Source organism: Lagenorhynchus albirostris, chromosome 13 (genome assembly GCF_949774975.1).
Source record: "Lagenorhynchus albirostris chromosome 13, mLagAlb1.1, whole genome shotgun sequence".
Classification (NCBI taxonomy): Eukaryota; Metazoa; Chordata; class Mammalia; order Artiodactyla; family Delphinidae; genus Lagenorhynchus; species Lagenorhynchus albirostris.
This window is the reverse complement of record NC_083107.1, coordinates 52,049,841-52,063,943: the sequence shown is the minus strand read 5'-3', so window position 1 is coordinate 52,063,943 and position 14,103 is coordinate 52,049,841. Positions and strand designations below refer to the sequence as shown.

Sequence of the window (14,103 nt, the reverse complement as noted above, 5' to 3'; positions counted from 1 at the left end):
TCCTTTTCTCTTTCTTATTTTATTCAGATATACACTATACGCGATTCCTAGTTTTCTTTTTCTACTTATTGTTTCTAGGTGGACTTAGCATATCTGCTTTTTGAATCCACTGCATTAAATTCTACCATGTGGGTGTGTTATGAATTAATCAGTCCCCTTTAGCTTTCTTTTCTAAGTCTCTAGATGAGAGCAGGATGCATGTGTGGAGAGGTGGGTGGGCAGCAGCCGGGAAGAGACTTCCATACACACAGTTGGGTACCAGGGATCTAGGCTATTCCACCGTCCTTGGGAGGTGTGAATGGATGGGCCAGGGTGAGAATTCCTGAACTGACATTCACTGTTAGCTGTGTGACCTTGAACAAATCAGTCATTAACATCTTGGGGCCTTGGTTTCTTCATTTGTAAGTCAAGAAGAATACCACCTCAAGATGTTAGAGGGTGTGTGTAAGTTGCTTTCATACCTCGTGTATATGTAATGATACCTCATGTATATGTAATAGTACCTCATAGATGTGTAACAGTACCTCGTATAGAGAATAATACCTCATAGATGTAAGATGCTCAGAATGGTGCTTAGCACGTGCCCATACACGCAGCTTTAGAATCATCCAAGATTTGACAGTTATTTAGACAAAAATACCGGGATGGGGCTTCCCTGGTGTTGCAGTGGTTGGGAGTCCGCCTGCCGATGCAGGGGACATGGGTTCGTGCCCCGGTCCGGGAAGATCCCACATGCCGCGGAGCGGCTGGGCCCGTGAGCCATGGCCGCTGAGCCTGCGCGTCCGGAGCCTGTGCTCCGCAACGGGAGAGGCCGCACCAGTGAGAGGCCCCGTGTACCACAAAAAAAAAAAAAAAAAAACAGGATGGCTGAGTTATATTCTTTGTGTCGTGAAATAACCTGCCTTGAAGACTGTATTCACTCTTTGCTTGGGTTCCAAGATGAGCCGTCCGAGGACATTCCCAGCCTTTTTCGAACTAGTCACATTTCTTACTGCTTTTGTCCTAGAGCTGAGTCAATGCTCCTTGCCCAGCCCAGTCTTCCCGAGAGTTCTCCAAGTCTGAAGATGGAGTCTGCTTCTCCAGAGCCTCTGATGGATGGGGTTGGGGTAGACCATGACGACTCTCTCTTTTATTCACAGTGGCAGGGGTGGACCATCTGGAGGCAGCCAGACCCCAGCAGGGGTAGGCTTTGCTGGGCAGGCGATGAGGCAGTTTCACTCCCTCTCAGTAAGGAGGTGCCGTGTTGGCACCTGGGGGAGAATGTGCCAGCCTGGTGTTCAGGCAGAGCCATTGCACTAGCTCTTCTTGATGGATGAGAAAACAGAAGCCCAAAGAGGTTAAATGACTTGTTCTAGGATACAAAGCAAGTCTGGGGCAAAGGCAAAATTTGTCCAGTCTCCCAGCACCTATTTTAACCCTACTGGTAGAAAGAGAAAGTGAAAAGAGGGAGGTCAGAAAAAATAATGAAGACCACCCATGACGTACCTGCTTGTGGAAAAGACCCCTGTGTGCCCTGAACATCAAGAGTAGGTGACCTTCCTGCAGTGAGGAATGACACTGGTGCCCAGAGGTGGCCGGTCATGCATATTGGTCCTTCTGACTGGTCCAGGCTCCCAGCTCAAGGGTCTTGAGCAAGCTTGATCCTTGGGTTTGGCAGTCCTTGTTACACATACCCAGGGAGGAAGTTCTGGCATCTGGGAGTTCGTCAGCGTTAGCCTATTAGAAATTCCCTGCTAGATATTCTTTAACCGAAAGGCATTCCCAGAGCACTGAGGTTAAGGGTGCCCATGACCTTGTGTGGGGGACTGTGTTCAGTCCGGTCAGCTCAGCCCCCTTTTTGTGCAGGAGGACATGAGATGAGGTGAGGGAGGTGATGAAGCAGTGAGACCTTCAGTAATCAGACTGGCCAGAAGAGGTGGCGTAGGGTTTGGTGCCAGGGGCTGCCTCTCCCTGTGTCTCTGAGTGTCCCTCTGGTCTAGACTGAGAAGTCTCAGCCCAAGGAAAAGGGACCGGCTGAGACTGGTCAACAGAACAGTAACTGCGAGGTGTGGGTTCTTTGTGCTTCTCCTGCCACTTGCCTGCAGCCTGTCATAGATTCTTTTGAGCACTGGGGCTGTAAGGTACCTATTGGTGTTAGAAGCCCCTAGGAGATTGAGCTTATAGGCAAATCAAACCAAGCAGAAAACATTCCTGGAATGTTGTTAGAGTTTGGAATTGCTGAGGAGCTCACAGCTGCTTCATAGGGTGTCTCCTTAGCTTTATGCCTTTGTGAATTCTTGTCACTGTATCTGACCGGCCAAGATCTTCATTTCCACAGAAAGTTTCACGAGAGTTATCCAACTTTGCATTGGCCTTTCCCTCACTTGAGTCACCCCTTCTACTGTGTGGTAGATGCAGCCATAAAACAAAGGATTTGTGTAGGGCAGGAAGGGCCATCTGGGAGGAAAGCCAGCATTGGTTTTGCCTCATGGGCTGTGGCAAATGAAACGTTGCCCCAGGTGGGTGTGGCCGAGTGCATCCAGTGACGGCAAAGAGCACCCTTCAGAGCAAGTCGCAGATGTAGGGGCAGGTGGGGTGACTCTTCACGCAGTTCAGAACCACAGGCAATTGGGGAAGCCAATAAAATGTATATTGGCTCTCCTGATCTCCATGCCAACATCTGGTGCCCTTTCCTCCTCGTTCATGCCATGCAGCCCCCCACTCCTGCAACACAAGGGACCCTTTCATTACCTAATGCTTTAGGCAGAAAGAACTGCTTTTAAAAGTCATTAAAGAGCATTAGAGAACATTTTTTCAAATACACAAATACATACTCCCATCATCCTAATGTAACATAATTCTTACTTTCATGTTACCTTCAGCCTGCAAACGTGTTTTACGTAGGGTTGTGTTCCTGTGCCTTCTGTTTCCCCACGTTCCTACATAGTCTTTCCCTACCATTTTTAAATTGCTATAGATGTAATATAATTCATTAGACCATTCTCCTAATGTGAGACAGTCAAGTTATTTCTATTTGATGGCCGATTAGACATGCCGTGGGGAACATCGATAAGTTATAAGTGTATAGCTTTTAGTTTCTGTTTAATTATTGACTTGGCAATTCCTTAGGAATTAAAGCTTAATCAGAGGTTATGAATCTGTTTGTGATGTTTGCTATGTACTGTAATATTGCTTCTGAAAATATTATGTGACATTGCCTCTAGCAGTGAATGAATAAATCAGTTTCACAGCAGCCTTCCAAATAGCTGATAATACCATTTTAAAACAAATTTGTTTCTTTATTAGGCATTAAACGGTATGTCAGTGGTATGTCAAGACTGCTCTGCTTTGCATTTTAAGAATTCCTAGTAAGAGTGAATATTTTATATTTCTCCTCCTATAAATTTTATGTTCATGTCATTTACACATTTATCTATAGATAAAGATCTTGATGAATATATTTGTTTTTTTGTGTTTTTTAATACATTTTTTTTCTATTTATTTATTTTTGGCTGCGTTGGGTCTTCCTTGCTGCGCACGGGCTTTCTCTAGTTACGGTGAGCGGGGGCTACGCTTCGTTGCTGTGCGCAGGCTTCTTCTTGCGGTGGCTTCTCTTATTGTGGAGCACGGGCTCTAGGCACGTGGGCTTCAGTAGTTGTGGCTCGCAGGCTCTCAAGCGCAGGCTCAGTAGTTGTGGTGCATGGGCTTAGTTGCTCCGCAGCATGTGGGACCTTCCCGGACCAGGAATCAAACCCGTGTCCCCCGCGTTGGCAGGCGGATTCTTAATCACTGTGCCACCAGGGAAGCCCCTTGATGAATATATTTGGATTTGTTGATACGTAGATCTCTATGGTATGCTTGCCATTGAATTGGAAACTAATCAAAAGGGAACAAACAAATCCAAGTTGTAGAATGTTCCATAAGACAATATCCTATATTTTTCATAAATGTATCATAAAAGAAAAATGTCGGGCTTCCCTGGTGGCGCAGTGGTTGAGAGTTCGCCTGCCGATGCAGGGGACACGGGTTCGTGCCCCGGTCCGCGAAGATCCCACATGCCGCGGAGCGGCTGGGCCCGTGAGCCATGGCCGCTGAGCCTGCGCGTCCGGAGCCTGTGCTCCGCAACGGGAGAGGCCACCACAGTGAGAGGCCCGTGTACCGCAAAAAAAAAAAAAAAAAAAAAAAAAAAAAGTCAAGAAAATTGTTCTAGATTAGGAGATTAAAGAGACATGGCAACAAATGCCATGCATGAACTCTAATTAGCTCTTGGATTAAACTTTTGAAAACAACAGCAACGATAAAGGACATTTTGGGGACAATCAGGGAGATTTGAATATGAACTGTATATTGGATAGTTATGTTAGTGTTAAATTTCTTGACTCTGATACTGTGATTATGTAGGAGAATGTCTTTGTTCTTAGGAGATAAAGGCTGATGTATTTAGGGGTGAAGTGTTGCTTCAAATGGTTTGGCAAAACTATGTATCTGTCTATCATGTATTTCATATTATGCAATAATATATTGTAATTAATATAATTATAATCATGTCATAATATAATATATCATAATGATATGTTAATGGCGTACATATATTAATATATTATGCTATATTATATGTAAGTATATAGTATATAAATTATGCATGATGTATTTGATATATATGGTAATTGGTATTATACACAGAAATATATATATGTATTTATAAATCTTTTACCCCTGCACCGTGCACTCTTTCCTACTCATGCGTGAGTGCGCCTGCGCACACACACACTGCGTTACTCCCTTCCCCGTGGAGGCTGCATTTTAATAGAGACCCTTCACATCAGTGGGAAATGCTGAAGGGATCCATTGCTAGCAGTGACTCCAGGCCCAGCAGGGAGGTTCTCTGGGGCTGCGGAACCTCATGGCCCCCTGTGCAGAGGTGTGTGGAATGGGGGTGTTTTCATCAGCCAGGGGCCCCACCCCCTTTCTCCTGAAGCTTTGTGTGCAGGCCTCCTTGGAGCATGAAGTTTACCTGTGTTCTTCCTCTCCTGTAGCCTTTTGTCTCCCCACATCTTGGATGCAGAATCTGACTTTCAAAAGGCAGGGCGCATATGCTTTGGGGCAGGGTAACGGAACCCTTTGGGGACGTTAGATCAGAGAGACCCCACCTTAGCAGGAGCTGTCCTTGGCTCTCTATCTACCCTGCGCCCCAGACCCTCCCATCCCCCAGCCCCCACCCTCTGCAGGCTTGAAGCAGCTTCTCCCCTGGTGTCAGTGCACCCCACCAAGAGGTCTTAAAAGTAAATGGAATTAAATTAATTGGTTGCTGCATTTATCTATTAAATCAGTGTAAACACAGTTTAGAATGTTCAGTTTGGTTGCTGTGGTCATTTCTCTAAAAGGTTGAGAAATAAGGCCGTCAGGGAGCCCTATCACCCCCGTTACAGCAGTGCTCCCTTGAGAAGACTAGATTGAACTCATCACCATTTTACCTGAAAACACAATTTCCAGGATCAAAATGACTCGCAAATCTGAGAGATTCGTAAATCAAATTGCATCTTAAACACATTAGGGCTTACTGTTGACATATATTCCGTGGTGAATCCTTCTTTGAAAGAATTTGAAGGGTGCCTTGTACAAAGAGAATCCACATCCCCTGGCCTGAGCTGCCCAGGGCTGAGTTTTGGGGTTTGGATTTTTGTAGATCAGGTTTGTAGCAAGTAAGGGCTATTGAAAAGATTTGTTTTTTTTTACATACCACATTTTTTCCAGCTTATAAAAATAGAATAGTCTAAATATACCGAAAAGTAGGAAGCAGAAATGAAAGTCACCTCTAATTGTACAGTTGAGTGATGATTGTCGCGTGTGTGTGTGTGTGTGTGTGTGTGTGTGTGTGTGTGTGTAGATGTCTCTAGTTAGAACTGGGATCTTCCTGTGAGAATCTGCTCAGCTGGGTCTCACCCCCTAGGTTGTGGCCAAGTAGGAGGTAGTGGGCTTTCTATACCCAGAGGTAGTCGGTGTCAGAGACTGTTTGAAACAATAAACACCAGTTAAAAAGGAAACCCAGGCAGGGTGGGGGCTATGAAGCAGGAGGTCCACAGGCAGACCCCCGTCTGGGTCATCAGGGGCACTGCTGAGGATGCAGCCTGGGAGCGCAGAGGGCAGCCTCCAGTCAACGGCCCTGCCTGTTTGCTTGCAGGCTGCTTCCCTTTAAAAGCACACGCTAGGCATTTGTTCCCCGTCGTTCTTGCCTTTTTCCTCCTTCAGTTTGATTTTCTCTCCACCCCTACCCTCTCTGGATTGACAAGATGCCCTTGGATTAAACAGATGTTTGGCTCACACACATGACCGCCGCTGCAGGGAACCTTATTGTCAAAGAGGCCAGGAGGAGCAAAGCTTGTTCCCCTGAGGACTGACACTGTTATGCTGGAGTGTTGGGCACTGGCTGGTGCAGGGGGGATTTGGGGGGCACGGAACCTTCCTCGTGCATTTTCAGTTGTGCCATGCAGGTGACCTTCCAGGGCATACTTGAGAGTGACAGGAGCTTAGTAGGAGACCTATAGCCTGTATCCCCTGCCCTCGGGAAAGCCACAGGCAGCGCAGCTCTTCCTTAACGAGAGCCACCCCGTGAGAGCTCTGGGGACTTACTGTAGGGAGAGTGGGCTGTCCCTCAGAGCAGCATGTGGCCGGTGGAACCTTGACATCTCCCTCTCTGGGTTAGAATCTGGGCTCCACCACTAGACAGCTGTATTAACAGAAACAGGCTACTTGAACTCTTCATTCCTCAGCCTGCACACCTGCAAAAGGCGGGTAATAGCAGTACCCCTCAGGTGGGGTTGTTGTGATGACACATGTCATGCATTTAGCATAGTACCTGCCAGAGTGTAAGCCCTCGACAAACATTAGCCATTATCATCACCGTCTTAGTCTCCTCAGGCTGCCGCAACAAATACCATAGACTGGGAGGCTTAGATAGCAGATATTTATTTCTCACAGTTCTGGAGGTGGGACATCCGAGATCAAGATGCCAGCATGGTTGGGTTCTGGTGAGGACTCTCCTCCTGGCTGGTGGACAGCCACCTTCTCACTGTGTCCTCACATGGCAGAGAGTGAGCCAGCTCAGGTCTTTTCCTTTTTAAATATTTATTTATTTATTTTGGCTGCGCCGGGTCTTAGTTGAGGCATGTGGACTCTCAGTTGCAGCATGCAGACTCTTAGTTGTGGCATACATGCAGGATCTAGTTCCCTGACCAGGGATCGAATGGGGACCCCTGCATTGGGAGCATGGAGTATTACCCACCGGACCACCAGGGAAGTCCCACTTTTCCTTTTCTTGTAATAGTATTAATCCCATCATGGGGGCCCCACCCTCATGCCTGCATCTAAACCTAATTACCCCCCCAAAGGCACCCCCTGCAAATGCTATCGCACTGGGGTTCAGGGCTTTAACATGTGAATGGGGAGGGGAGGGCAGGGGTGGCACAAACATTCAGTCTATAACAATCTTTATTATTATTTTTGTTGTCCCTTTGCAGGGTGTCCTTAGGTTTGGGACAGGCTTCCAAGGGGAGGGAAGGAAGAAATGAGGAAGCTCTTTTTGTCTCCAGTAGGGTCTTCAAGCCCATGGTGGTGGTTCTTGAGCCTTCTGGAAACTGTCTGCTTTCACAGTGTTTTATTTCCCTCTCCTTTTAACCTTTGGGGAAAGGCTCTTTATTGTCCTAGTCTAGGTAAGAGGGAGAAGGAAGAAAAGTCAGGTTTATTAGGCAGCCGGGGGTGGAGGGAAGTCACACCACTGACTCCAGGCCACGCCCCTTGGTGTTATCCCCATTGACAGAGGACAGTGCCCGCCGAGGCTCTGGGCCAGGAACACCAGCAGTCCAAGGTCACGCTACTCAGAAGTTTCAGGGAGATTTGAACGCTGAGCCTTCTGACCCTGCACCCTTGCAACATGTAGCTGGTGTGGGGAGGAGTGGAGCGGCCAGACCTGGAGCAGGACTGGGATTGGGATGGATGCTGAGTGCAGCTGTCATGGCAAAGTGCACAGTCTGAACCTTCCCATCACGGGGTGCTTGCTCGCTGGAGCTGAGCGGTGAGGCTCCTCAGACCCCTGAGTCCCTCGACCAGTGGAGACTGTGCCCATGCCCCCTTCTACCTCCATATCCCTGAGGCTGGAGTAGCTCTCCTGCAGGAGGTTATTTCAAGGGACGCTAATCCAGACTGTGTTTTCTCCTGTGCTCTTATCCTTCCCCAGCCCCCAAAGACAATGAAGAACGCGTGTTCCGGGAGCGCATGCGGCCCAGGAAGCGGCAGGGGGCTGTCAGGCGCAGGGTCCACCAGGTCAACGGCCACAAGTTCATGGCTACCTACCTTCGACAGCCCACCTACTGTTCCCACTGCAGGGATTTTATCTGGTAAGGCCCTCTTTCCTGGAAACCTCTAGTTATGCTTTCTTGGCAATGAGAGGTGGGGGGAATGGGTCAGGAGATTAGAAACTTTATGTAAAAAATGCTGATGTGCTTTATTTCTTCTTCTGACTACAGAAGACTTTTCTGGAAGGCTGAGTGGTGCTTGGGGGGGTAGATAGAAAGAAGAAACTGGTTCCTGGTGCCTCTGTACTTAGGATCATATCATACATCATATTTAAGGAGTTAAGATTTTATAATCAATAATGGTATTGTGGTTTGTTTTTTTAAAAAATCCTTATCTTTTAGAGAGACAAGCTGAATTATTTACAAATGAAATGATAGGATGTCTCAGATTTGTTTAGGAAAAATATAAGCTGGAAGGAGGGGCGAGGGGCCAGGGGTAGAGATGAAACAAGGCTGGCCATGTATTGATCGTTGTTGGATCTGGGTGATGGGTACATGAGGGTCCACTATATTCATCTCTCTCTTCTAATATACATCTGAATTTTTCCATAATAAGCTTAAAATATTTGATTGCCAGTATTTATAATACAAAGCAGTTCTTAGTAACTGTCATAACACTGGTGCTGATAGGATGCTAAGATTTCAGAGGAGGGAGAGAGGAGCGTTGCCTGGAGTGCTCAGGGAAGGCTTCCTGGAGGAGGTGGCATTTCTCCTTTCATGATGACTAGGATTTTGATAGGCAGAGATAGGTAAGTAGTAGGCCTTTTGGAGAGGTGGAGAAACATAAGGAACACTGGCCTTGGGGATAAGCAGGGAACTTTTGATGAATACCTACCATGTGCCAGGGTCTCTCTTTGGCTCTGGAAATCTCTAATTAACTCTTCCCAGCATCCTATGAGCTATGTATTATGAACCCCATTCCACTAACAACAGTACTGAGGCTCAGAAACGAGACCACTCTACGGCCCCCCAGCTAGGAAGTGTCAGAGGCCTGATTCCACCCCTGGTAAGCACGACTAATAGCTCATGCTCAGTCTTCCGGGCATCCTCTCTGAAACTGATGTGGAGTTTGCCAACACACTGGGATCCTGCAGGGGAAAGTGAACAAGCCCACACTGCAACATGAACCCAGAAGAGGGACATTTCGAATTGCACTGAGGACCCCCTGGATTCCCATGGTATCCAGGAAAGCCTCATCTCATCCTCATGGTGTTCTAGAACTAATCATAGAGGTTGGCGTGGACATCTGAGGTGACACAGCTTGGAGCAAAGTCAACCTGACTGAAGCAGAAATAATGCCCCACTCCACCCTCAGACGTGTCTCATTCCTGGGGCTGCCAACCATCTGACCTCCATCTCTGTATTTTGGTCAAGAATAGGGGCAACAGGTTCTGAAAGCTTAGTCTTAGAGACTCGGGTCTTCTCTAACCCATGGCCAGCACCACTCAACTCTAGGCTTCCTTAGCTGCAGCCCTAATGACTTCTGGCCCTTTCGGTGGGCTGGGCTTTCACTGCAGGGAGCTGACCACTTGGTGACGGTGCCCCGAGGACAGGGCTCAGGCCAGGTGGGTTGGGTTGTTCTGTGTCCAGGCTGACCCTAAACCTGCCCTAGGGGTACCCTACTCTGGCCATGGAAGGACTCTCTGGTGCTGACCTTCAGGTGGTAGATTGAGCTCCCAGTCCTGGCCACAGACTGCCCCATAGCCCTTGGCTGCTTCTGCAATGCTCAGGGACTGTGCCTGCCAGCGACAGCCCTCCTCCACGTTTATCCATGAGGAAGGGCACACTCGACGCCTTGAGGCCTGTGGAAAGCAAGCAGAGTCTTCGTGGCTTTCCAGAGCACAGCTGAGCCCCTGGAATGGTTGTTTGTATAGGAAACTGAGCCCTGACACTGACCAAACCTTGCACCCAGTGGCCTTCAGAGAGAGTCATTTTAAGGCACCCTGCAACTGGGAGTGAGATCACTACCCCACTGCTGGGTGGCCTCCAGTGTGCTTGGTGCACTGTGGGCAGCGACTGGAATGATGGGAATGGGCTGGCTTTGTGTGGCTTTTGACCTACTGAAATTCATCTTCTTAAAGGGCCGTGTTCTTCTTTTCAGGGGTGTCATAGGAAAGCAGGGATACCAATGTCAAGGTAAGAGGGTATTGTATGAAGTAAATCCTTGGGGCCCCCAGGTCGATCCAGATCACCCCTGCTCGTGGGAGGCGGGTGCTGGGTTGGGTGACATCCAGAGCTCTGTACGCTGTGCACGCTTACGCTGCCTCCCCACAAAGCAAGGCCCTGATTTTCCTTTGTCCCTGCCTGGCCATCTCTCCCCCATAATTGTGTGGGAGCAGATGTGCGGGACCACCATCTGCAGGTGTCCCAGGGGTCTCAGCCTTGTTTTGTAGCCTCTCTGGTGCACCTTCTTTCCCCATGAAATGTAAAACTTCCGTAAGATGCCCATTAGAGGCCGCCTGTGTCGTGAGCCGGGTTCTGTGTGTTCTGTCAGCTCCCTCACTCTCCCACTCCCTGAAGAAGCTCCCTCGCCAGCTTGTTTTATTCAGTATCACTAATGGTCCTTGCTGGTTCTCTTTTTTGTCTCTTCAGTGCCGTCATTAGCTCTTAAACATTTAACAGTCACTTGAAAGTATGGGAGGGTTTGTTTTTTTCCCCAGTTAACTGACTACAGATGCGAGGTTAAGTTGTCCAGAACTGGATGGTGGGTATGTGATGAGGTCATGTTGAGGTTTCTCCGTGGTTGGAGCTGGGAGACCATGCCGTCTCCTCGCCCAGCCACTGGTTGACTTGGGTCTCACCCCTGGGGGACTGGGGTAGCTTCTGTGGGACATGACTGTGTCTCGGGGGTAGCATGTATGCAGTTACACACGTGAGACTTCTTAGGTTACTTGCAGCTACCTCCTGCCCAGAATGGCCCGTGACACTAAAGACGGAGCTCTAGGCCACTTCTTGGGGAAGTATTACATTAAATGAAATTTTTGTTTGGCACAGAAGGGCACAAGCAGATCAAGAAGCTAGAGCACTTCTGTGCCACAAAACATCCATTTGCCTGCTGCCGGCCGGCCTGCCTGTCACCCCAGCCAACCCTGGTGGGACCCTGAATGGAGCACATTCAGAGCGGCAGTTCCCTGGGTAGACAGTGCTTCATGGCTGGCCATTGTTCCCTGGCCTTGGCCTAGAGAAGCAAGAAAATTGATTGATACTCCTGAAACTAGAGGAAACTGCTGATGCCCTTTGGATATAAATGGTCCATTCTTCTCCAGAGCACTTAGGAAACCCTAATGGCTCTGATGGCAGAGTGCTTTGAAATGACTGCATAAAGGGCTTCAGGTAGGGCGTTACATTAAGACTTGGCTACAGAGACAGAAGGGCGCGGCTCCCCCCCAACCCCCCCGCTCCTCTGCAGAGACCTAATCGAATCTCAGGTTGGAACCTTTCTGCCCCTACTTGTCGCTCAGCCCTCTCATGTTTTGCTCTTTGCAGTTTGCACTTGCGTGGTCCACAAGCGATGCCATGAGCTCATAATTACGAAGTGCGCTGGATTAAAGAAACAGGAAACTCCTGACGAGGTAAATATTTATAGCATTGAAATTCTGGGCTTTCTTCACCGCCATCCCCACCTTCCACTGCCTCCTCTGTGGTCCCCAAGAGAAACCTTATCTCTTTGAGGTCCCGCTGCTGTCTTTATTGTGTTGATCAAAAATGAAGGGAGTTGTCCACGGTCTTCCAATATGAGGTACAGCCTACGGAATGAGTGTGGCTCAGAGTCGGGTTTAGGTGTGTGAATAGGATGCCAAGAGCTGTGTGATCCCCAAATGAAAGACCACAAGGAAAATGTGAGTTATTTTATGTCATTATCTCATCGGAACAGTGAAGGGGCTCACTGGCATGTCAAGGGATCCACACAGTTCATAAGTAATAAGAGACAACATGCAAGCGGGAACCTTATCTTTATGAGGTGATGGGGAAATGGAGTGGGATTAGCAAATCTAAGAAACACTCAGGAGCCTGAAAGAACCGCAATAATAACAATAATAGCTGACATTCATTGAGTACTTGCTGTGCACTGATTTAAGCACTTTATCGTATGTTTTTTAAAGCCTTAACAACCTTAACGAAATCCATGTTGTTATTACCTTCACTTTCCAACAGATAGAATAGGAGCATAGAGAGGTCAAATTAACTTGCCCCAAACCTCACAGCCCAGTATATGAAAAAGCCACGTTCAAATCCAGCTAGTCAGTTCCGGAGTCTGAGCCCTTGACCACTGTGTTCTCTTAATCTTAGAAACTAGTGTTAGATTGACTGTTAGAGAAGTTGTTAGGGGTAAGGAAGAGAGAAGATTCGACTTGAAGCCAGGTTTCTCCTGAGTGATTAGGAGAAGAGTGGTTCTACTAACAGATGTAAAAACCTTTTGGGGGGGCTTCCCTGGTGGCGCAGTGGTTGAGACTCCGCCTGCCGATGCGGGGGACACGGGTTCGTGCCCCGGTCTGGGAGGATCCCACATGCCGCAGAGCGGCTGGGCCCGTGAGCCATGGCCGCTGGGCCTGCGGGTCCAGAGCCTGTGCTCCGCAACGGGAGAGGCCACAACAGTGAGAGGCCCGCGTACCGCAAAAAAAAAAAAAATTAAAAAAAAAATTAAAAAAAACCTTTTGGGGAAGATGACAGGTGTGAATCTAAGTAGAGAAGTTATCTGTGTTCATGACAATTGATTTCAAATACATGATTTTAATTCTCGGTGAAATAAATAAATACTGTATAATCAGGCCATTAGATTTGGGAGTCAGAGAGGCCTTGGGTGGATTTATAATCACCAGGGTTTATAATCAAATGGGTTTATACTTTGGCTTCTAAAAGGAGTCACCTATAGAGATCTTCTACCTGCTTCTTAAAAAGAATTCAGCCAAGTGACATCTCAACATCCAAAGCATTTTCCATCTTTTATCTCCTTGTGATTTCACGCCATCTCTGGAAATCAGGAAGGGACGAGGCTTAGATTGAGTGTCCCATGTCCCTGGAGGGCAGACAGTACAAAGCACCAAAATTATTTACAGAGGTTCTACTGACAGGGTAGAAATTGCAAGTCACTGTCACCCGGGTCTCCTGGCTCCTGGTCTAGGATCATAACCCGAAGTATGTTGTTACCCTCATTAGTTTAAGTAAATGAAAGAAAAAGATGATTAGCTTGCTGTCTGTCTGTCTTCCTTCTTATGGACGTTTTATTGAGCGTTTATTGAGCACTTCCTGTATGTCAGATAATTGTTCCATGTCCCAATGAAATAAAGAGGAATACATGATTCCTGCTTTCAAGGATCTCATAAGTCTCAGTAAGTTAAAAAAAAAAAAACAGTCTCGTAAATCTTATGAACTGCGAACCTCTACAGGTTTATTTATATTCACAAATAGGCACACCTATGCTGCAAATCTGCGGAGGGGTGGGCACGATTGTTTTCAGTAAATACTGGGATGCTGGTACTGGGGTAAGTGCACAGTAGACAGCCGATGCACCTCAAGCAGGGCTCAGTAAGATGCTGGTGCAGCGGCAGGACCAGCCCTTCCTTGTTGCCGGGTGATAAGGAGGTTGATATGAAGCTGAGTGACCCTGAGGGTGTGTGTGCACATACCTCGGTGTTTGTGTTCACATTCACGTCTGTGCCCAGCTCTCACGACCCCCATGAGGGCTTTTCACTCACCGGGCAGCAGTGAGCCAAGGACAGCTCCTCTGCTGTGCGCTGTCCCTGATGCCTGGAGTAGCAAGAGTGATGCTCTC

General features: G+C 47.8%; 1 protein-coding gene across 1 annotated transcript in view; it reads left to right on the top strand.

The window, feature by feature from the left end:
• PRKCE (protein kinase C epsilon) overlaps window positions 1-14,103 on the top strand; it is a 511,185-nt gene that overhangs the window by 309,045 nt on the left and 188,037 nt on the right. The window contains exons 3-5 of the mRNA XM_060169905.1: window positions 8,213-8,372; window positions 10,432-10,466; window positions 11,817-11,902. Of these exons, the coding sequence (XP_060025888.1) occupies window positions 8,213-8,372; window positions 10,432-10,466; window positions 11,817-11,902 (281 nt within the window). The remainder of the gene's footprint in view (window positions 1-8,212; window positions 8,373-10,431; window positions 10,467-11,816; window positions 11,903-14,103) is intronic.